This window comes from Conger conger, chromosome 12, assembly GCF_963514075.1.
Source record: "Conger conger chromosome 12, fConCon1.1, whole genome shotgun sequence".
Classification (NCBI taxonomy): Eukaryota; Metazoa; Chordata; class Actinopteri; order Anguilliformes; family Congridae; genus Conger; species Conger conger.
Window position 1 is genome coordinate 6864004 of NC_083771.1, and position 24604 is coordinate 6888607.

Genomic DNA, 24604 nt, shown 5'->3' on the forward strand with positions numbered 1-24604 from the left:
TGTCCAACAGATCAGAAACACACTTTAGGAGCCAGGTGTGACTACACTGAGGCTACAGAAGCTACACTGCAAGACCACTAGCTATCCACAAAAACAGAATAGCCAGGTTACAGCTTGCTAAGCACCTAAGTTCTGGAAAAAGGTCTCGTGGACAGATGAGACCAAGATTCACGTATCAGAGTAATGGTAAGGGCAACGTTTAAAGGCCAAAAGAAGCTGCCCAAGATCCAAAGCATCTGTGAAACATGGTGGTGGGAGCCTTATGATTTGGGCATGTATGGCTGCTGCAGATACTGGCTCACTTGTTGATGATACAAGTTTTACTTTACAAAGGACCAAATTCCTACACTTGTCATAATTTATGAGGTAACTGCTGATAGCAGCAGAATGAATTCTGAAATGGAAAGAAGCATCTTATCCAGTCACGTTCAAGCAAATGCCTCCAAACTCATTGGATACAGCAAGACAGTATATACTACTGTATTATAACAATATATATATAATAATATCTTAATTTAGGGCAGTTGTCTGAAGTTAGGAGTTGTTTATCATTCACCCAATCTGAATTCAATTCAACACGCATTTCATATGATGAAGAGATGGCGTAAGGCAATTAGCTCCTGAAACAAGAAGGAGTAGAAGATGGCAGCAGTACAGGCCTGGCAGATCATCAGCAGCATCACCACAAGCTACTCAGCACCTGGTGATGTCAATGGATCACTGACTTCAAGCAGTCATTGCATACAAATGATACGCAACAAAGAACTAATGACTAATCTCATTAACATTAATGTGTGAAACCTGTGTAAAAGTGTGTAAAATTACCTTGTAATAAATGTTGAGAACTTTAAGCAAATGTGAATGGCTTGATTACAAATGTAAAATTGTGAAGTACAAAGCCAAATCAAAAAATCAAAAATCAAAAATCAAAAAAAGATGTCTTTGTCCCAAAACTTATGGAGCTCAATGGATATGTATAATTACTACTGTATCTTGTTTGGACAGCCTCCCCGCTTGTGCCATATCAAAACATTGTTTGTAACCTTTTAAAATATATCCATTTCTCACCTCTACATTTCTCCCTTCACTGGCTTACAATGACAATGTTCTGCTTATAATGTAGTATAATGCAAAGCACTTGCCTACTGGACAGTCTTGGGTATGACACCTTCATACCATTCAATCCATCAGCAGGCCTGAAATTCTTCTGCAGATGCACTTTGCTTGGCAACCCCTGGTCATTTGGCCATTCCTCCCCTCTGCGTATATACAAAACTCAGGTTTTTCCTCGTTGGCCCCCCAGTGGTGGAATGAGCTACCTGCAGACATCAGAGAGCAGATGCGTACATTGTGTACTGTCTACTAATAAAAACACACCTTCTCAGACTTTTTCTCTGAACCTGTAATCTTCATTCCTGTCCATTCTAATGTAGTACTGTATGTGTATGGTTACCTGATGCAAGGTTACAGTGTACATATGCATTGTTTACAACCTGACAAATAAAAAACAATAGACTCCCTGATCATCTGTATTACAGCATAATTTACATTTTCTTAAACTGGCTAGAAAGAAGGCTGCTGTGCACACCGAACAAAGTATGCAATTATGAGAACAAAAAATATGTCCACTCTGTATTTTTGCTCCAATGGGTTTATTCTTGCTATGTTTCAACCAGCAAAGTCTTTGCCAGGCAAACACCCAAATCCCTTTTTCCAACTGTTGCCTCACAGTTCAAGCCCTGCTGGGGCCTTTCTGTGTTGAGTTTGCACCTTCTCCCCGTGTCTGTGTGGGTTTCCTCTGGATACTCTGGTTTCAGTCCCAAGACATCCAGGTTAAGGACTACAGATGAAAATTAGCTCATTAGCTAACTCTGGCACATTTACATTGATGTGGAAACTGAATTGCTGATTAATGTGGACTGTAGAAAAATAAATAAAAACCTTCAGACTGTGAAGCATATACAGCTCAAATCATGCAGTGATTTATAGGCCCTCGGGAACATGGACTGAAACATGACTAAATAAATTGACGCAGTGTCATGGATTAAGTCAAATGTTCCAGGAATCATCAATAGCTAGACTAATGTACATATTGAGAGAGGAGAGACAAGAAGAAAGCCACTGATATTGGCTCATAAACTGGCAAATGCTGTTTAGTATGGTGAGAATAATAAACTCATACTTGAATAGTTCCATTATAATTCTGTGCACTCAACTGGATTGATCAGAAAGGAATTAACCAGTGCATTTGTTTTCACAAGCATTTGTAGTTTAACAAAGTGAGCAAAGTGGGCTAGGTTCTCAGGGTGGGTAATTTATTGATAAAATTCTGACAGAATAAAGGTTTTTAAGTGTTAGTCCTGTTCTCTTTTAAATAAAATATTTTGGAGGAATTTTCAGGGAAATCACATGAGAAAAATATGTGTCCATGGTGACCAAAGACACAAGTTGCCAGTGTATCATGGTAATGACAATGTGAAATCCTGCATAGTATACCTTTAATATATCTAACATATAAAATAAAAATATATGAAAACAGAGATCTGAATTTCTCACAAATATACAATTTATAATGAGTTGAAATGAAAACTGTCCTGCCACTAGAGGCACACTGAGGTGCACACAATTTAAATATTGAAATTGAATACTGACTACAATTCTAAATTTGGTTATATGACAAAAGAGACATATTTTATTTTATTGAGTGAATGAAGTGGAATAGTACTGGGTAGGAATTTAAATATATTGTCAACTTTAAGATGTTTTACATATTAAAATAATCATATGAAAAACTACTATTTATTTAATAAATCAATTATTCTATCAAAAATACATATTCACAAAATACTTTAGTAAAAAGGCTTGTCATTGTAGCTTTTTGAATTAATCCTGAAACAAATGCATCCAATGTAAAACAAAAAACCAACAACAACAACAACAACTGCATTTTAAATAGTTATATGGCATATAGACATAATCGTAATGAATATATTATGAATAAAATAATAAATATTACCTTAATATTAAGCACTTGTCTTTCTGTTGAGTTTTGTGTTCTTAGATAGCCCGTTTGATTTCTGATGTCAGTAGCAAGACTAAGCAAATGTAAATGTACATTTTAAAATATGTATAATGTCAATTTAACTAGACAGATATACTAGTGAAAGTAAATTTTTGTTCTGTCATAGTACCAAGCCTGATCCCCAAGCCTTGCAATAATTTTCTATGGACAGATTAATCAAAAGTGGAACTTTTTTAACAATAACTTTTTCTTTGAAACTCTGAAGCTGAAGCATAATTGTGTTCTGTAATAAGACAATAATCAAGAACACAAAAGCATGTCATCATCTACTTGAATAGACATGCCATGACAGAACCTGAAAAGAGCAGTTTATGCTCAAAAACCTACCAATTTGTCTTCATTAAAGCAGAAGAGTTGGTTAAATTGATATCAAATTATAGTTGTTTGTAAGTGTTTGGTTGCAATTATTTCTGCTAAAGGCAGTGAACCCAGTTATTAAATGTAAGGAGGCAATTACTTTTTCACAGGGGTGGCATGGATGTTTAATAAGTTTTTCCATTAAATCACTGAAACAATAATTAAAAGAAAATGTGTTTGTATTTACTCAGGTTCCCTTAGCCTAATATTACATTTTATCTGAAGATCTGAAACCAATTAGTGTGAAAAATGTGCAATAGGCTAATAAAGGAAATCAGGAAAGGTGCAAATATTTTAACACTGTATATATGAATACGTCTTTTATGACATTAGCCTTAAAAAATTTACCTAGTGGCTAAATGTTTTCAGTTTTTCACCTTTATGACACCCCTGTCTGTTCATGTGTCCATTTGTACAGGAGTGTATTTTATAGGCCTATCACACTTTTGTTTCGCAGTGATTCTTGGATTCTTCACCCGGAAGGTCGACGCCAGAGGCACGCTCCGTAGTTTGCGCAGTCGCACAAGCGTTTAACACTCTGCGCATGTGTATTCCCTTTCAGGGCCAGGTTTGTTTATGCCCAAAAAAATTACAGAAAAAATGGCAGCGGACAGGCTGTAATGAGCTAGCAGAAAGAGTCTGGAAATATACGCGTACATTTTAAAAGAATCCAGGGAGTCCATAGACTAGTGAGACAGAGTACTCGCACGTCGCCAAAATGCAGATCACTTTGAAAACCCTGCAGCAGCAAACGTTTAAAATCGACATAGACGGAGAGGAGACGGTGAGCGCGGGTGGTTACACCATGCATGGGTCGAAAGTGGTGTAGCCTACTCCATTGGGAAGGGTGGTAGTTGGTTAGCTATCTAGTTCGGTGGCATATTTCTCTTTGGACTGGGGGTGATATTAGTTGGCTAAGTTAGCTATTACGTCTAATATAATTTAGTTGGCAACCGCAACAGCTAGAACAACCAGCTAAGCTAACCAACTTGACACGTTTCGTGTCCCAAAAGTGTCTGCCTCAAATTGCTCGCTATTAGCAAGGTAACCGTTCAACTAGCTATAACGATAGCTAGCTTGCGAAAGTAAAAGTAGGCTAACAGTTAGCTGCTACTAGCGTTAGCTACTCGGTTAGCTAACATCAGTTAAAAGCATATGGTTTGTATAATATTTAATGTTAGCGTGTAGGTTAGCAGTTAACGAATTAAATTAGCATGAGCGCAACTGAATTTCGCAATATGTTCGCTAATTTAATACAATGAAGAGGTTAGTCTAGTTTGCTAGTTAGCTTAGCAAACAGTGGTTAGCTAATTAGCAAACAGTCGGAGAGCATCGCATATGCTAGGTTATCGAAGTCTCGAGCTACGATTATAACTAGCTAACGTTACACTTATTGAACGTTAAGTTACACATCTAATATAATATTAATGTTGCTTTGTGAGAGTAGTTGGAAAACGTCTGCAGTTAAATTCGGTTAAATCGTTGCTAAGAAATTAAAAGTAAGCCACCTGGCCCTGGTCAGCTCCCAGGTTTCGGAACGTAGCGCTAGGCTAGTTAGCTAGAGCTAACGTTTGTTCTAAGTCTCAACATTATAATTTAGCTACTCAAAGTTAGCTAGCTAGTAGCTAACGTTATGTGTGTTGGGTGGTGCCTTGGAGTCGTTCAGCGGAAGCCAACTATATAACGAGCTAACTTTACGAACGACCGGTATGCAATGTTAGTTACTTCACGTAACTTCCAGAGGGGACAAAATGGGAATTGGCCTGTAGAACCATGACTTGGCACATTATGGCGACTCTTGTAGACCGAATTTAAGTGCTTATTACAGTGTGAGATAGAAAGACTTGTGTTGAACACTTTTGCTGAACTTTGAATATACGCCTGACATGGTTGTAAGTTACTGCTTGGTGTAGCGCGGTCATCTCAACCTTCACTCTTTATATATATATATATATATATATATATATATATATATATATATATATATATATATATATATATATATATATATATACACACACACCATTAGTGATCTTCATCATAACGAGGCTAAAAAAATTAAGTCCCCGTCAGACAACCGTATGAGCAAACGTCCCTCCATTTTGTGTCCTCAGGGTAGTCGGGTACTTCGCAAACAGCCAGTCCAAATCCTAGCCCTGTGTGAGAATGCTAACGCTTGAAAGATTAACCACTCCAAAAAAAAAAAACGTGATCTTCAATTAAGATTACACTTTTGATTTAAGCTCAGTAGTGTTCATCTGAAATACAAAAAGCAGATTGAAACTGTATATGTGAGCCGAATTATTAAAGGGCATGATATTTAGTATGGTAAAGCCTGTATATAGATTTGTTTGTACTGATTTTATCATTTTGAAGTAGTTGCAAGGACTAGTTTGTGGTTGTGCCCAAATCCTTTGCCTTTTATTCCATGTTTCAATGTTGTAGAAATAGCAACACTTAGCATGCGGTATTTGGACTCCTCTGGAATCCAAACAGTTACACCAAGTGTTTCACTGTTAAAAACAAGTATAGTTCTGCAAGTTCTGTGGCTCCAGCTGTCCCATCACAGAGGCCCTTTTATAGAGCTCTGCTCTTAATTGGCTGTGTGAAACAAGCCCTTACAATAATTGGGGCCTTACACTTGTGTCCATTGCAGAATGGGGGCTCAGTTGTTTGACCCTTCACATGCCTTTGCAGGCCTGCCCTGCTACCACACAGCTGGTGATCTATCATTTTTGCATGGCTGAGCCTATGGGAGACCAGGGATGTCCCAGTAAGGATTCTGTGCAGAAATTCCCTGCTGGGCTATTTTTGTTGGTCAGTAATGCATAGTGTGTCCACAGAATCCACTCTGCTTGGGAGATTACAGTTTTGTGGGCGCAGTTGGCATTGGGGCTATCAGGATGTGGAACCAGATGTGGGTATTCGGGGCACACCTGTGCTGAAAGTGTGCAACATAATGAGCCACCCACCAGTCCAAAATTGACCATTATTTATGTAGACTATTTAAAAGAAGGCACATATGGGTAAAACAATTTAACATTTCATTTAAAAAATGAAAAATTTGAAATATCAGTGATCAATGTTCAGTGGTATTGACTGTTCTTCGGTTGGTCAACCCAGGAAAAAAAACTGCCTAAATAAACATACTTCTAGTGAGCCCCCCAAGGACATCTAAGTCTGATAAGAGCTGTTTTTTCCACCAGTGGATCTATGAACTTCTTTGCTGCTGTGGATTTGACTTGCTAAATCTGAGTAGCTACTGAAGTGCTTTATTTGAAGTTATTGTTGATTTAAACTTATTTAAACTTATTTGAACTTGCATGTGTCAGTAATGACATGATTTGATGAAGTCCAATATAACACACTGGCAGAGTAAGTTCAGGGAAAGGATTTTGTATCAGGCGTCAGGACATAGGACTGTATGGAGTGGGAGAATGGAGCGTTTCTTGTTTCTGTTGAAATTGTGTCGACGTGTAGTAAAAGTAATTCCTTAATTTTACCTGTTGTATTCTTCTGTTTAATTGTTTCTATTTGAAAAAAAATTTTTCTTAAAGGTAAAGGCACTGAAGGAAAAAATTGAGAATGAGAAGGGAAGAGATGGCTTTCCAGTCGCCGGACAGAAGTTGATATATGCCGGTATGTTCCTTTATTTCTTTATTTTCAATTGGCCTAAACAGTTCCCCATTCATTATTTAATGAAGCAGTAGCAGCATACTAATGCAAAAAGAGGTGCAAGGATGACCCTGAAATTGCATTTGGTAGCTGTAGAGCAGTTTTGCTAATGAATATTGCCCTGATTCAGTCTGAAAGATTTTAATCGGTTTCATGCAACACTTGCTTGATAATCTCAATGCCAGGTAATAGCAGGGTCGCTACCAAAAGCCCTTTAGTTACCAAGCTGCACAATACAAGAGGCCATTATAAGCAAAATATAGTGAATACATTTCTCTTGAAATGTATATTTTTCTGAAAATAAATGCAGGTGAAAAATTAGGCAGTGAACACACTAACCCAACCATTAATATTTTAAGACTTGTTTCCAAAGCTTTTGCACCATAATATTCTGAAAGTCTAGTCAACATTTTTAACAACAACCTTTTCTTTTTCTTCTCCAATTTGCAATGCCCAGTTGTAATTGTAGCGCATCCATGTCCCTTCGGGTTCTCTCCAGTAGGGAGTAAGTAAATGATTGATCGAATGCGGTCAGCAAAAATGGCACTCACATTTTACAAATTGTTTCTTTGTCTGTGAATCGGTCAATTTGGCTGATGTCATGTCAAATTTATTGTTTTCTGGTAACACGTGACAAGGTAGAATCATTTATTCACTCTAATTGAACGATTCCCCGTTTGCTGGCCATCTTGCTAGTCTTATTTTCCTCTCACATTTGAATATCTATGCTGTAGTTTTTTACTTTAGTCCATTTGTCTGCATTATTTTTCTGAAATACAGTGACAATACAGACCCCTTCACTTTTTGCACTCTTCATTGTGTTGCACATGGATAAAATAGCCATTTTTGCCTTCCAATCTACCCACTCAATATCCCATAATGACAAATGTTTTTAGAAAATGTGGAAATATCATAAAAAGAAATTCACCAGAACCGATTTATGCTTTCTATTTGTCTGAAGGCTGGAGGTTCCAGTACTTCAAAGAAACAACACACTTACATTCCTTGCATTCTGTTTAGAACCGGTTCTGCGGAATTTGACTCCACCATGAAGTTTTGACACAGCAGTACCATGTTACACTCATGAAGTCCAATTTTAATCACCCACTTGCATTTTCTTTGATAATAGTGATGCTATACTGTATCTTCATCCCTGCATCATGGCGACAGTACGAGAAATAGCTGTAGTTTCTGCTGTGCTGAAAATTCAATTTTCAATCCTTTATTTAAGCTTTGTGATTCACAATTTATCCACAACACAGGAGAAGATCGATTAGAATATCTAAATCCATCCCCCCCACACATGAATAAAAGTATGTTTCCACTTCTGTTGAGTTTTTCAGAATGTGAATTTTGGGCGCATTGCTTACCGGAAAACGAGAGGTCCATAGAGGTCCATTATATTACATTACATTACATTACGTGGCATTTAGCAGACGCTCTTATCCAGAGCGACGTACAACAAAGTATATCATGCAGAACTGCATCTAAGAAAGTTGTCAGATCTAGAAATTATATTAGATCTCAGTGAAACTATCAGGATGGATAGATAGTACTGTTGGTAAGTGGAAACATGCCTTAGTTTCATTTTTGGGTGAACTTCCTCTTTAAGATTGACAAAGATTACATGATTAAAAATGTAAATGCATGTTCCCTCACAGTTTTTAGGCCGGTTATATTTGCATGCCGGTCCCAATGCTACAGCATCCTTTCGGTGTTGCGAATCCCATGGCCTACCCACCCCATAGTTAGCCATTTGCAACATCTCCTGGAAGCCCATGTGGAACGAACGAACGAATGAACAAACAAACGTTTTTTTAGCAACAAAGTGCAGCTTGTGGACTTTTTGGCTTGCAATTCATTTATCCAAAGTGCTTTACAATTGATGCCTCTCATGCACACGCACACACACGCACACACACGCGCACACACGCGCACGCACAAACAGCTATAGACTGCCATGCAAGGTACCAATCAGCTTGTTGGGAGCAGTTGGGGGTTAGGTGTCTTGCTCAGGGACACTTCAACACACCTTTTCGACTGGCAGACAACCGCTCTTACCTTCTGAGCTAATGTCGCCCCCGAATACCCTAGTTTGCGGAGTTTCGTATGTGCTGTAAACGCTGTTGGGAGTGGTGTATTATCTGTATCTTAATTGTTTCCCCCCTCCCACTTAGGAAAAATCCTTAATGATGACACCGCACTCAAGGAGTACAAGATTGATGAGAAGAACTTTGTGGTTGTCATGGTGGCTAAGGTGAAAACATGCAAGTTTGAATAACTTATGTTAAAGATATAAGAATTGGAACTTTCGAGTACAGTGCTGTGAAAGATGATTAGCGTTCCTGATCCAATTCCAGTCGAGAACTTGATTTTGCCTGTCACATCTTATATACTACAGGACATAGACTGTCCTCCCAGTCACGTATCCAATAAGAAATGCTTTCACTGATTGCTCTTGCAGCCTCCCGATTTCCTCCAGGACGTTTTAAGAGTTGTTCTTGACAAATCATGCAATTATAATTCTTTCATTTGGGGCCATGTACCTAGTCTGGTGTAGTTATAGCAGTTTGAGACTCAGTAGAAGGTGCTAGATTATGATTATGAAAATTTAATTTAACTTGTGTCTGGGCAAATCAAAGCTAAAGAAGAAACTAAATTTAATGTTAGCACAGCAACAGGATATTAAAGTGTGTCCATTTTTCTAATTGTTAAAACGAGATGTCTATAAATTGTCAATAATTGTCAATAAATTAGCTTGTCAAAATTGGCTATATATGCTGGCCCTGTTAACCCCTTATGGGCGGATGCGACCTGCACGTTACAGCTCCGTTAACAGACAGATGCGACACCAGCATTGTATTCGAATGATCGTATGACCGTTTCTCAAGACCGCCGGAACACATTGCGAGTACAAGGGCGCCTTAGTCCGTAACGGGCTAACGGTTTCATCTGGTATTCAATGGCTCTTCCTTCCAGCCGAAAGCAGCAGCAGCAGCAGCATCATCATCAGCTGCCCAGCCCTCCCCCGCTCCCGCGGCTTCGGCTTCGGCCCCGACCCCGGCCAGCCCCGCCACGGCACCCACTCCCGCCCCTGCCGCCTCCACCACTGACGACGCCCCGCCCAAAAGCAAAGAGGAGCAGCCGGCTGAGGAGAAGCCCGCCGAGAGCCCTGCGCCTGCTTCCTCTCCCGTTAGGTACTGTCGTCGCCTCAGGTCAAACGCCGAGTGCCTTTAACGTACTGAGCAATGAGCTATCCTCAGTCACTACCGTTCTGAAACCTCATCTGCGTTTCTTTTGGAATGGTAAGGTCATTTCAGATTTTTCCCCTTGAGTCGCGACTGGAGTCGAAGGAGACATCCGCGGGGGTGGAAGCAGTATTACCGGGAAGTGTTGTTCTTGTACGCAAGGAGTTTTCAAAGAGTCGTACAGTCTGCCGTGTTAGATTGAGGCAGAGACCCTTGTTCTGCTGATGTCCGAGTTTGATGCAGTGCTTGATAATAGAATGAGCTGTAATGTGCTGAATGGCCCGTTTCAATATCATTCAGTACCATCTGTCCACTTTAGCTTTTTGATTACATTGGTGAAAGTCTAACAAAATATTACAGTGAGTGCAGTAGTTGTTGTGTGTGAAAATCCCAGGAGATCAGCAGTTTCTGAGATATTCAAACCACCCTGTCTGGCACAACACAACAGTCTCTAGAGTTTGCAGAGAATGGTGCGAAAAACAACGGAGCAGCAGTTCTGTGGGCAAAAACAGGTGGCAGGAATGCAAATAACCACACATTACAACAGTGGTATGCAGAAGAGCCTCTCTGAACACACATAGCGTGTCGAACCTCTTAAATGGATAGGCTTCGGCAGCATAAGTCTAATAAATACCTAATAAAGTGCTTACTGAGTGTATATAAATGTAATGTTCATAAGAATAATACATAAAGAATGTCTGAATACTTGCAGAACCATCCCCTGATCCCTCAAAAGGTATTCATACTCTCTTGTTTTTGGTTCATCAGGACAGAAAGGCAGGTTTATGATGATGTCACTAAACTATGTGTAATGCTTAGGTCACCATGTCACTGAGATGCACTCAAAACGGCCCATACCCATGTGGTAACGATATACTTGGCCCTGTTAGGTTTTATACACATATTAAAGCCAGTGAAGAGTGAAAGAAGGATGGCGCAGCGTTTAAAATTGATACGCGGAGGTTTTTCGTAGTTCTGTGACCGTACAGGAGCGTAAATACGTTTTCCGCGACTCGGGCGGTTTTGAGCGCTCCGTGTCTTTCGCCGCGGCTACACCCGCAGCCTCACTGAGCGGCTCTCGCTGAGGTTAATTAAGGGCTGCGAGAACATTTTTGGCAGGTCTGTTTGAGAAAAGGGTGCCAAGACATCGGGGAACAGATGGTATGAAGGTTACATTAACGGGGACTTGAAGGTATTAAGAGGTTCTGTCACTAGGGTGGAATTTGGAGTTTTCTCTTCCCTCTGTGAATAGTATGCTCCAACCCCCCCCCCCCTCCCCGAACTATTTCCAGAAAAAGCTCTCCCAGTTACAAGCTATTCACACCAGTACATGTTGGGTAATTTTTGTCAATGGCAGTGTTGATGGGGGGCTTCCAAATGTCTGAATTGACATTCATATAAATGGGATCCTGACTTCTTAATTATTTTTTTATCACTGTTTGACAGAATCGTAATGCTTTTTCACATCAGTTTCCTTTTTCCTTGCAGCTCATCAAGTCCCTTGACTAATGTGAACATTTTTGAAGAGGCCACCTCTGCTCTTGGTAAGTGTTTTGACATTTATATTCCTCTGAAATTAAGGGGTGGATTTAATTTAGATAAAAAATAATTTTGTCAAATAATGACTGGTTCGGAAATGACAGAAGGTCAGTGTTTTATACCTTAATTTATAATGGCGAGTGTTTAATAAAGTATAGATGGCTCTGTGTAAAATTGGTATTTGTACCTTGTTTGCTTCTAATTATGCAGTGGCTGCTTGTGCAGTATGTCATGTACTGTACTTCTGCTGAGCAGCCTGTAGCCTAGGTTAAGGTACATACCTGGGACCAGCAAGGTTGTTGGTTCAATCCCTGGTGTAGGCGCGATGGAATCAGCTGTTGGGTCCTTAACCCCACATTGCTCCAGGCGGATTGCCCCCCCTGCTTAGTCTAATTAACTCTTAAGAAGATTTGGATAAAAGCGTCAGTAACAGCTGTAACAGTTTCCTGTTAGGCGTGTGAGATGCTGCCATGCGGGTGCAGCCGGGCGGGTGGTTGAATTGCTGCTGCTTTGCAGTGACCGGGCAGTCGTATGAGAACATGGTGACAGAGATCATGCTGATGGGGTATGAGAGAGAGCAGGTGGTGGCGGCTCTGAGGGCCAGCTTCAACAACCCGGACCGAGCGGTGGAGTACCTGCTCACCGTGAGTATGGCCTAGTTCACTCTACACACGTTCTCTCACGGTTTGCTTGGTCTAATCAACTGTAAGTCGCTTTGGACATAAGTGTCAGCTAAATGATAAATTATTACAATTATTGTTAAGAATGAATAAAACTTCCATTCTGTCTGTGGCATAAGCTGACTCATGCCATCTACATGCTCTTATTAACCCTTTCAGTCTCAACCTTATACCTTTTCAACTGTAGGGCATTTTACATAAGTGTGCCTCTCTTTAGACCCCCAAAAGGAAACAGACTGTGTTGACCATGTTGACACAGGGTCAGCAAGGCTTGATGAAAAGACAGTGCTCGTCAATACAGGACTATTGCTCCCATCATTCTGCTTTCTCGGTACAAATCTGCCACCTCAGTGGAATGCTCCCAGAACTGATGAAATAGTACTGTATCGATCATGGGTTTTCCACATACAGTGTTTGGTGTCTTTAGATAGCTCATGTTGTGGGAAATAGTGTGGTGTCATTGGTGGTGTAGTGTATATAGAGGGAAATGTGGAATGCTTCGAGGGGACTCGCTAATATGATCTCCTGCACACTATTCACGTATAGCCATTCATATTACATCTTGTAATTCTTGTAACACATTGTAATTCTATTTCTGCAATGCACATTGTTGAATAAATTTGTATTAATTTGAACCGGCATCCTCTTGACTTGCACCACTGCGCACTTTAGCAGTTTAACGTCCTAACAGACATAGACAACCTAGGATACCTGCACCCCGTAGTCACTGGCCTATACACCAATGCCGTCACAAGATACATAAGTGTTTCATTGTAGGCTATACTGGCCACAGGCATGTCCACGTCTACATAGATAGCGATTGTATAGAGCCACACTATTGGCGGACATTTGCAGTTCCTTTTGCTGAACAGAGGAGCAGTTGAACTTATATTTTGGAGTCAATAAACGAGAACAAAATTAAATGAACCCTGTTCCAGTAGCATTGGTCAGACTAGTCACGTTTCCTTCACCTCTCATACTTCTTATTTTGGGGGTTCTTACACAACCAATCACAATGACTTGTTTTGAGCCCCTATTAAAACCCTACGAAATTTTCTCAACCAAAGCCAAAACCTTTTGCCATTTGACTGGAACCTCTTCATATTGGGCTTGGGACTGAAGGGGTTAATGTAAGATGGCCACTCTGTATTAGTAATGAGTTTGTCATTTATAGAGGTTGACCAATGCAGATCCAGGCAGATGCCAATGTTTAAAGGACATGACAGTATATTTTCCCATAGTAAAAAAAAATGTTGAAAATACCTTGTGTAAATTGTATTTACAAAATGGCACAACAAACAGAAATTACACTACACAGAAAATATTGTCGTTAAATGGCTGTGGATTCTCCAGAATGGCACCCTGTGGTCTAATGTCTTCTGCTGCATAGATTTCTCTTGAACAGAAGTTGTCCTCCAAAACGGAAGGGCACTTTAACTAGGGAAAGGGACTCTCCTGGGCATATCTCCGCTCCATCTTGCATTGAGTGACTCTGGATGTGTGCTGCTCTCTCCCCCAGGGTCTTCCAGCTGAGGAGGAGAGTCACACAGTGGCCAGCCCAGTTGTTCCCCCCTCAGGGGGGGCTCTTGCAGGCACCACAGGGACCCTGTCCTCACCCTCTAGTGGCACCCCCACATCGCCCACTAGTGCCTCTGGGGGTGAGTCTCGTACGCTCTGTGACGCTGCTGTGCTTTGGTCTGTATTACGCCCTTTTCATTGCTTCCAGCCCACCTATTCATATATAAGTGCATATTTCTATTGGTTTTTTAAATTATGTTTTTATTGCACCTGACAACTCGTCAACTCTTCCAACAAGTCTTATTTCCCTGTCGAGGAGTTATTCAGGTCATAATTTAGGCCTACGCAGACTTCAATATTGATCGAGTTTTATTACATGATCATGGTGAGGACAAAAATAAGCATTTGTAGTTCTCTGAAACTGCTACGGTTTTGCCCATCTTTATACCTGGACAGGCACAGAAAAAACCCCACACACATTATCCTGCCATTTTATTATTCTGCTGGGGAAGGGGGCTTAGGGGGTGACACTCTTCCAAACAGTAAATGGGTCCATGAGAGCAATAAACCATTATTGGTTAACCAAACCATTATTGTTTAACTAAGGAGATAGCTCCCCCAATTCACATTATTTTTCAATTTCTTCCATAGTTAGCTAAACCATTATTGTTTAACCACCATAGGAGCCCCCCAGTTCGCATAAACATAGACTCCTCTACATTCCTCATATAAATCAGTGACATTATACTGACCTTCTGCCCCTACATTTTGGAGCGAAGTTGCCCGGATGGGGCAAAATTCCCACATCTCCCTTTAATCATCATCAAAGTTCTGTTGTAAAAGGAGGTTTGCTGCCAGGTTCTCGTTCTTCTCACAGGCGAAGTAAGCCTGTATGACCATCCTTCAGGAAACCCTAGTGCTTTTAGCTGAAACAAGCAGAAGGAGCAGGCATTACATTCAGCACAATATAACTTACACGACTATCATGAGATCTCAATCAGGGGACTTCCACCAATGAATCACAAACTGCTGTCTCGCGTGGCGCCATATCTCAGAGCCCCACAGATGCCCACACGTCTGCATGCGCAAATAGAGACGGTCCTGCCAAAGCCGAGCACGGCCGGGCCGCCGCTCTGAGGGTGGGGGAGGGACTCTGCAGGGAGCATCGCTGCATACAAGCACTCCTGATTGCCCCGGAATCACAGCCTGCGACGGTGCGGGTTGAAGAAGGCGTGTCGATCTCCTTCCGGCCACCGGGGGCAGGGTTGTAGTAGTGTTTCCTCAATATACATGACCGATTTAAATACACGGTACAATTGGCAACCAAAATTGGGAAACAAAATATGAAACGAAATGTCCAGAAAAAAAAGATGACACTGACCGCTATCCCGAGATGGCACTTTAGCTCCCCTGCAAAAGTGAGACGTGTGGGCCAACCTGTTGCACAGTGGGGTGAGGCCTGTTCTCTGTGTGCCCTCAGTTAACCCTCTGGAGTTCCTGAGGAACCAGCCGCAGTTCCAGCAGATGAGGCAGATCATTCAGCAGAACCCGTCCCTGCTGCCCGCCTTGCTGCAGCAGATCGGGAGGGAGAATCCACAGCTGCTGCAGGTAACTCAGACTCATGCCTGTATTCTCCCCCCAACTGAGGAATATTTGCCTCCAAGTGTATCCCACACCTACTTTTTTCTTAAGTAAGAGTAAGGAAGGTCACAACTAGACATTGGCTCAGAGGTAAGAGGAGTCAGAGGGTTGCCGGTTCGATTCCGCCCTGGGGGTTAGTGCTCCTGACGAGCTGGTTGGTGCCTTGCCTTGCATGGCAGTCAATCACCATTGGTGTGTGTGAGAGTGTGTGTATGAATGGTGAATGAGAAGCTTCAGTTGTACAGCGCTTTGGGTAAAGGTGCTATATAAATGCAGACATTTATCATTTACCATATATGGAATGTTTAAGGTGGCGGCTGTTGACCAGTATTTATTGGCCAATTTGTGAGGGAATGCTGGGACCATAGCTGGGTTCCCATGCTCCATGGCAGAGGTATTCTGAAGTCCTAGGTTTTCATGAGAGTCCGTGTTTTATAGTTTTACCGTTAGAACGCGATCCTGGACCAGAATGCAGTCTAATCAGATGGTTTATGAAGGTTGAAAGAGTGCAACTTTCCCTTTCAAGGATATTGTGGCCATTTTAATTTCACTTTATTGATGTTCTGGAGAGTCAGCTTGCTGTTCCTTGTTTATGGGTCCTTGAGTTGGGTAGTGGGACCTTGGAAGGATTCTAGGCCCTCAACATTGTACAAATTTGTATGAGAACACTACTTTAGAAGCATGCATCAAGTGTTCTGTTTGAGGCAATTTCTTTTTTTAAGTGCCGCTGCTTATTTGGCATGCAAATGTTCTTAGTTTTTTTCCCCCACAGACCTATGAGAAAGCGTGCAGGTTTTATAGCAGAATTTCCCTCTGTCTGTCTTCCCTCCAGCAAATCAGCAGTCATCAAGAGCAGTTCATCCAGATGCTGAACGAGCCTGTGCAGGAGGCTGGCCAGGGTGGAGGCGGTGGAGGAGGAGGAGGTGGAGGTGGAGGTGGAGGAGGAGGAGGAGGAGGGGGAGGGGGGGGGGTGGCGGCCGAGGCAGGAGGCGGTGGGCACATGAACTACATCCAGGTCACTCCCCAGGAGAAGGAAGCCATTGAGAGGGTAGGCACTACGGAGAGCGCATTTCATAATTACACTCGTCACAATAAGAACACCAAACTAATAGCAGTTAACACACTAAGAGCAAAGTAGCATTTTGCAGAAGGGAAATGGAATAATTCAAATAAAATGCATGTGTAAAAAAAAATGTGACAAGTCAGTACAAATCCTTACACGGTATGTCGAAGGTATATGATACTAATACAGGTTTAATTGCTATTCTACTGTTTGGGCTGGTGAGTATTTGCTGGTATATTTTAAGATCATGGCACTGTTTTTTGAATCGCCCCCTAATCTCATTTTTTCCTTAACGTCCCTTTCAGTTGTATGTTTAATTCGAAATGAGCCCCCTCCGACTTACTGTTTTAAATTAAAACTCCCTTTGCACAGTTGTGAAACTGAAACTAGGAAGCTGCCAAATAGAGCTGCAACTGTGAGCACAAGAGGAATGGAGGAGAAGGACCCTTGTGTTTGGCAAGCTGTGTATCTTTTCACTGGGTCGCCACAGTTTTTATTCTTCAGATTGTGATCCAAGGGTGTAATGACTAAACTGGAGTAGAATCGCTCTGCTCAGTCCCGTAGGACTGAGAATGTTAAGCTGTGCACTGATTGTGACAGACAGTCGCTTGGACATGTTGCTGCAGCTTTTCTCAGCTAGGATTTTCAGTACCTTTCCCATCTGTGATTACAACATTCCGTTTAATTTCAGAACATGATGTTCAGGTCTGCGCAGAGCGTTCCAGGTTCCTCATAATTTGCCAAAATCTGTATCAATTACTCAATTCCGTGACTTATATTCCACTATCCTGTGCTGTTGGAGGGCCGTGGGAGAAATGGGAGAAAATGGTTTCATTTTATAATCCTTGACATTTAGGGCTCCATTTTCGTAGTGAAATTGCAAAGTCTAAAGCACAGCACGCAAGTCCATTTTAGGTTGTGGTCAGACACACTTTTGCTAGTTTCGAGGCGGATGGTTCAAGGGCAAAGTACGGTGCGAGGTTCAAAAGGGCACATAAGTGTCCTGGGCATAATGTGATGAAAGCGATCAGAACGTCATCTTCCATTCCCTTTAAAGCCAAGACGGAGCCCTTAACGTGAAGTATTATGAAGCTACGGCAGTATTTCACCGCTCTCGGCCTGCGTACGCAACCATTATGAATTCACTACGTTTTCAGAACCCGTCTTGCTCAAGTTTCACTCCCGAAAGTGCACCTGGGGTTTTGTATGTTGTTCCCCACCCAGATACATTTTTAGTAGTCGTTCTTATCTGTTCACATTCCATTTATACGGCCATTTTTTATGAAGCAAGTACCTTGCTTGAGTACAGGGTTAGCAGGTGTGCAGGCGTGGCAGTCTGTAGAGCCACTGACTCCACGAATAGCAGGTACCACTTATCCTCCACAATGGCACTTTCTCAGCTGTTGTCCCTTCCCCATCAGCCCTCTCTGAATAAAGCTAAATATAAGGACGCTTCCTGTCCCGTTCTACAGTGTCAAACCCGCACCTTTCAGTTACAAGCCCAGCTCCAAAACCGTCATTACTGGTTTTCCCCTACGTATCAACTGAAGAAAAAAAACGACAAAAAAAAAACATTGTGAGGAAGATGACTAAAGCTTTATTTATATAGCATTGGTGGAAGTCCCCTGATTGAGGTCTCATGAGGTCTCATGATAGTTGTGTAAGTTATATTGTGCTGAATGTAATGTCTGCTCCTTCTGCTTGTTTCAGCTAAAAGCACTAGGATTTCCTGAAGGACTTGTCATACAGGCTTACTTTGCCTGTGAGAAGAACGAGAACCTGGCAGCAAACTTCCTTTTACAACAGAACTTTGATGATGATTAAAGGGAGATGTGGGAATTTTGTTCAGATTTTTTTTTCTTTTTATGATTTATCATTGGAGGGGGTTGGGGAAGGCCTTTGATTTTTCTAGATCTTACGTCAATTTATCAGCTTGGTAACACTGGATCAACATCTGTGTGAGAGAAAGAACCCGTTTCATAACACTTAAAATTGGTTACTCAGTAAACACCCCTTGCTTCATCAGACAAAAATGGTGCAACTCTTTCTTTTCCGTATAGCTTGGATGAACATGTTTATCTTTTCTTCAGAATTAATACTGATTTAAAACTGGTTCATTGCCAATTAAATGTTTCCCAAATTGTCAGCTACACATAGGTAGTGGAATAGGTTGTTACGGTATTCATACATCAATGTTGTTTTTTTTGTTTTTCTTTTCGATTGAACGGTATAGGCTTGCCATTGCTGTTTAAAGCAGTTTTACACAGTAAAGCAAAATCAGTAAAGATTTTAAAGCAAACTTTGTTTCCTTTTTTTAAATTGCCATTATACTGTTTATTAATCTCAAAGGAATTGGCTCCAAGTGTAGTGCATGCAATACGCTCAGTTTACATGTTCCAGGGGAATTACATGTACAAAAAGGTGAACTATTGCCATATTTTCATTGAGACTGAATGCAATTCATTCTAGTGTTATCAAAAGAATTGAAGGCATGTAAATGGCTTGTAGTAGGTGTTAGTATTTACAGTTCCTATTACTACAATTTACTGTCATTTTTACAGAGAAATAAAACTTTTGAATGTATGAAATGGACATTGTTGTTTTAGCAAGAACTGAGAGGTTAGTTTTAATGTATTAAATTAAGGTGGGAAATGGATGAGTGTTTCTAGCATCTGGCAGGTGTAACATTTTGCTTGGCTACAAGATCTTGTCCCAATTATAATTTGTTGTCTTACCCTTGTGCACTTCAACAGTCAGTCACACAGGATCTGTGTTTTCCTCACCTCTTGAAGGTACTATTTATGCTTTTAAATTAGAGTGTTTTTACATCCATATTGGGTGAACCGTGTAGGAAGTGCAGGCCTTTTTATATATCGTCCCCCCAATTTTTGAGGACCAGTAGTAATTTGACGGCTCAACTGTTTCATCGTTAGTTCATGCAAAATGGCAAGCAAAAGGTATAGTTCATTCTAGGAGTGCCATCTTGCAGAGATCGCCAATAGAACACAAATCGAAAGTTCCAGGTTCATATGAAAAGCTCTAAATCTGTAAAAATGTGTGTGGGCCTTTAAGAAGCAAGAACATGCTGGTGAGCTCAGCAATGGCAAACAACCTGGTAGACCAAGCATGACCAGTGTCGTGGATGAGCGAAGAATACTTGGTGAAGATAATGGTGAAGAAAAATCCCTTTGTAACCGTTGAACAGATCAAGACCACTCCATGATGTAGGAGTAGATGTTTTAAAGATGACCATGAAGAGGAGACAATGCCAATATAAGCTCAGAAGGTTTGCAAACCACTGGCAAGTCTCAAGAATAAAATGGCCAGGGTACAGTTTGCGAAAACGTACATTAAAAAAAACATACATTAAAAAAACCTTTGTAACACTGCAACAAAGTCTTACGGACAGATGAGATGAAGATCACCCTGTAGCAAAGTAATGAAACATGGAGGAAAAAAATGGACAGCTCATGATCCAAAGCATACCTCATCTGACAAACATGGCGGAGGTAGGGTTATGGCTCGGGCATGTATGGCTGCCACTGGAACTGGCTCGCTTGTGTTCATTGATGATGTCACTGCTGATTCCAGTGGCAGGATGAATCGAACAGATTGGACAACGCTTCATCGAGCAGCAGGTCAGTGGTCCAAAACATAGAGCCAATGCAACCAAGGAGTTTCTTTGGACCAAACAGTGGAATTTTCTTGACTGGCCAAGTCAATCACCTGACCTCAATCCAAGTGAGCATGCATTTCATTTGCTGAAGACCAGATTGAAGGCGAAGAGTCCCTGAAACATAGGAGATGGAAGAGGGTTGCAGTACAGGCCTGGCAGAGCATCACCAGCGAAGATACCCAGCATCTGGTGACTTCTATGTGTCCTAGATTTCAGGCAGTCATTGATGGTAAAAGATTTGCAACAAAATACTGAATATGATGACTTTATTTCAGTGTTTTAATTTGGTCCCCTATACAAACATGTATAAAAGGGCTGTAATTACTACATGGTTCAACCAATATGGATGTAGAAACCTCAACTTAACGCTGAAGGTCTGCACTAACCACATAGTAATTTTTGCTGAACATCAAAAAATGTCTCACTGTCCAAATACAGACTGCACTATAACATCAGGTCTTGTGACCATGCAGTGTTTGCCATTATAGAAGGGGTATGCAGCAATACATCATGATGACTCTGCAATCCACTTAATACAGAACAGTTGCCAGAAAGCATGAATACAACACTGAAATGCTACTACAGTATTTTCAGAAAGTATTCAGACCCCTTCACGTTTTTGCACACTTTGTGTTGTATATTTAATTTTAAATTGATAAAATAGCCATTTTTGCCCATCTATACTCAATAACGCAAATGTTTTTATAAATATTTGCATATTCACATTCAAAATTATGAACTGAATTCTATCAGTTACATAATTATTCAGACCCTTTGCTATTGTACTCCAAATTGTGGTCAGGTGCATCCTGTTTGCTTTATCATCCTTGAGATGTGTCTAGAACGTGATTGGAGTCCACAAGTGGCAAATTCAATTGACTGGACATAGTTTAGAAAGGCACACACCTGTGTGAAGTCCTGCAATTCACACTTCATTTCTGAACAAAAAACAAGCCATGAAGTCCAAGGAACTCTGTAGACCGCTGCAATAAAATTGTGGTGAGGCATAGATCTGGGCAAGGGTATGAAACCATTCGGAAGTACTCTCCAGAGATGTGAGAACCTGCTGGAAGGACGACCATCTCAGCAGCACTCCATCAATCAGGCCTTTATGCTAGAGTGGCTAGACGTAAGCCACCCATGGGTAAAAGAGGTTGCCAAACGGCATTTAAAGGACTGAGAGACTATCTGGTCTGACAAGACAAAAATCTCTTTGGGCAGAACTGCAAGCACTATGGCGAACACCGGGCACACTGTTCATCACCTGGCTAATACCAATAGCATGTTGGTGGCAGCATCATGCTATGGGGATTCTTCTCAGTGGCAGGGACAGGGAGACTGGTCAGAATTAAGGGAAGGAAGAATGCTGCCAAATACAGAGAGGTCCTTGAAGAAAACTCCAGAGTGCACGTGACCTCAGACTGGGGTGATAGTTCGCCTTTCAGCACGGCGATGACCCGAAGCATACAGCCATGACAATGCTGGAGTGGCTTTGGGACAAGTGTCTAACTATCCTTGAGTGGCCAAGCCCAGATTTAAATCCCATAGAACATCTGTGGAGAGACCTGAAGATGGCAGTTCATGGATGCTTCCCAACCAATCTGACCATTATAATCTTGAGGATCTGCCAGGAAGAATGGGATAAACTGCCCCAATCTAGGTGTGCAAAGCTTCTAGAGACTTACCCAAGAAGACTCAAAGCTGTTAATTGCTGCCAAAGGGGCTTCTGCAAAGCACTGAATTAAGGGTCTGAATATTTAAATGAGATATTAGTTTGGATTTTTAGTGTATTCGCAAATATTTCTAAAAATGTTTTCACTTCATCATTATGGGTTACTGAGTGTAGATTGATGGGCAAAAATGTGATAAAATTAAATTACAGCACACAGTGTCCAAAAAGTGAAGGGGTCTGAATACTTTCTGAAGCCACTGTATTTCTGAATTAGGCCGTTGGTTTGAAGGCATTTTGTTACCGTTGCATCTGGCAGGCTCAGAGGTAATTGCAATATCAGATTTGTCCACATGGTGGCGAGCGAGCCATGCCACGGAGAAATGCACAGCGAATATGGGCTCAGGGGTCTGGCTTCCTGTAAGTAAAGGATACAGGATTTACAGGTGCATCTAAAAAAAATTTGAATATCGTGGAAAAGTTTTTTTTTTTTTTTTTTTCGTAATTTAATTCAAAAAGTGAAGTGAAATATTTCAAGCCTTTTTTTGTTTTAATCTTGTTTCTTTTGTTTAAGTCAGCAGTCTTCCCCATGATTGTCCGACCAAGTATTGACTACATAAATTAACATACTTTTCAGAAGGTCGACATTTCTTTATTATAAATCCTTTTTTTGATTGTTCTTATGTAATATTATTATATTTTGAGATACTGGAACAAAAGAAAGGATTGAAATATTTAACTTTATGTTTAATGAATCTAGAATATATGAAAGTTTCACTTTTTTAATTAAATTACGGGAAAAATTTACATTTCCACGATATTATACTTTTTTGAGATGCACCTGTAAGGGAGGTGATGGGGAGTAACTAGTATTTACAGTTAAAAATATTAGCAACAAAACACGCAAAAACCTTTTGTGGAAAATGAACTCCCCTGGTTGAAAATTAACGATTTAAGTTGGTTACCAGGACTATTCCACTGGAGATTGTAGATAAGACGATGGGTAAAAAAGACCTGTTAACACTCCTGACAATTACTGCAACAAAACATTTTAAACAGATCTTAAGTGCATTTGTAAACAAGTGCCATGACTCTCATAAATGCCTATCCTGAATAAAGATGAACAATTACTAAATGACCATCTACCCTCATCATTCTTCGAACCAAATTTGGTTCACGATGTTCTCCCATCTCAGTCTTTGGCACACCTGAATGATTAAAAGTGGTAAGTAGTAACTTATGTATAATTTGTTAACACTGTATGTACATTGTCTTCATACACACATGCTATTCAATAAAGCAGAATATGAATGTATAATTGTCAATCTAGGATCATTTCACTCTTAACTGACCATGTCCCTACACCTTTACAAAAATGGAATATGCTGCAATATATTGTGTGGACCCTTTGAAATATATGATGAATCTATTTCACAGAAATGTCTTTCGGATGAGACGTTAAATCACTGCAATGACACTCTCAAAGAGTTGGGCGCTCCACGATGTCCTGGCTAAATTCTCAACCTGGTGAGCATTCTTGTGTGAAATGGCTGCCAATGCATCATCCACGTGGGTGCTATAATTGGTGGTGGTCGAGGTGAGTTTCCCCCTGATCACTGTAAAACTCTGAGTTGCCGGCTGGTGAGAAAAGCGATATATAAATGCAAGGAATTATTATAAGTAGAAATGTTTGAAAAAATATATGTTGCTGAAAGCAGCAGTAATTTGTATATTTATCCACCTGTTGCATTGAAATATATGTGCTTTTAAATATATTGCTATATATTCCATTTGTTTAAGAGTAAAAATAAAGTAAAATATACATCCTGTGTGATGTGTAATTACAGTCCCTTTGAAGAATACTTGTGCCACGATCGCAGCTCCAGTACCTATACAGCTGCTGGTGAAGGACTTTCCTTTTTCTTAGGTTGTTGTAAACATTGCGCCCTATAGGGGGCAGTGTGCACCATTGTTTTCTTCACCCTTTTGACTGCCTGTCCTATATTGGCCAGGGAAATTCCTGATCAACTGGTCTGTCTGTGAAAAAGGGCACATCAGGAGAGATAGAGTAACATCTTAGAAAGTCATCATACTGTAGAAGTCCTGTGACCTGACCCACTTGTTTTGGGTGTTAAGTGGTTCGCAGTATGCAAAATGTCACTCCAGTGTATTTTGGGAAGGGAAGAGTTCAGTCTACATTGTGCTAAACATAACTTGGATCTAGAGACTGTTGTGTATCTTTCGACTTCCCTTTTCCTGATGGATTGGGTGTGCAGTGCTGTTCTCCATTTATTGGTTCATCTCGTGTTATCACACAGCACTCTGAGGGATGGCATAAGCCTGTAACATTACATGCTTACCGTTGATTTATCATTCCAGTTATTTGGATGGAATCCCACATAAATACTTTTTAAAAGCAAGCACCATTTTCTATTCATTTTAGCCGTTTGTCGTCC

General features: G+C 40.8%; 1 protein-coding gene and 1 long non-coding RNA gene across 2 annotated transcripts; one reads left to right on the forward strand and one right to left on the reverse strand.

Annotated features, from left to right (window-relative positions):
* Positions 1-3986: 3986 nt before the first annotated feature.
* rad23b (RAD23 homolog B, nucleotide excision repair protein) lies at positions 3987-19391 on the forward strand. The gene is made up of 10 exons (XM_061215700.1): positions 3987-4223; positions 6997-7078; positions 9292-9371; positions 10094-10311; positions 11851-11906; positions 12418-12545; positions 14101-14239; positions 15580-15707; positions 16573-16788; positions 18514-19391. Exons 1-10 carry the CDS (start codon positions 4158-4160, stop codon positions 18625-18627), a joined length of 1227 nt encoding a protein of 408 aa, XP_061071684.1. The 5' UTR covers positions 3987-4157; the 3' UTR covers positions 18628-19391.
* Positions 14577-23617, reverse strand: LOC133105538 (uncharacterized). Its single transcript, XR_009703863.1, has 3 exons — positions 22453-23617; positions 20290-20593; positions 14577-15025 (listed from the first exon to the last, which is right to left on the reverse strand). It is a non-coding gene; the product is annotated as an uncharacterized LOC133105538 (long non-coding RNA).
* Positions 23618-24604: the final 987 nt, after the last annotated feature.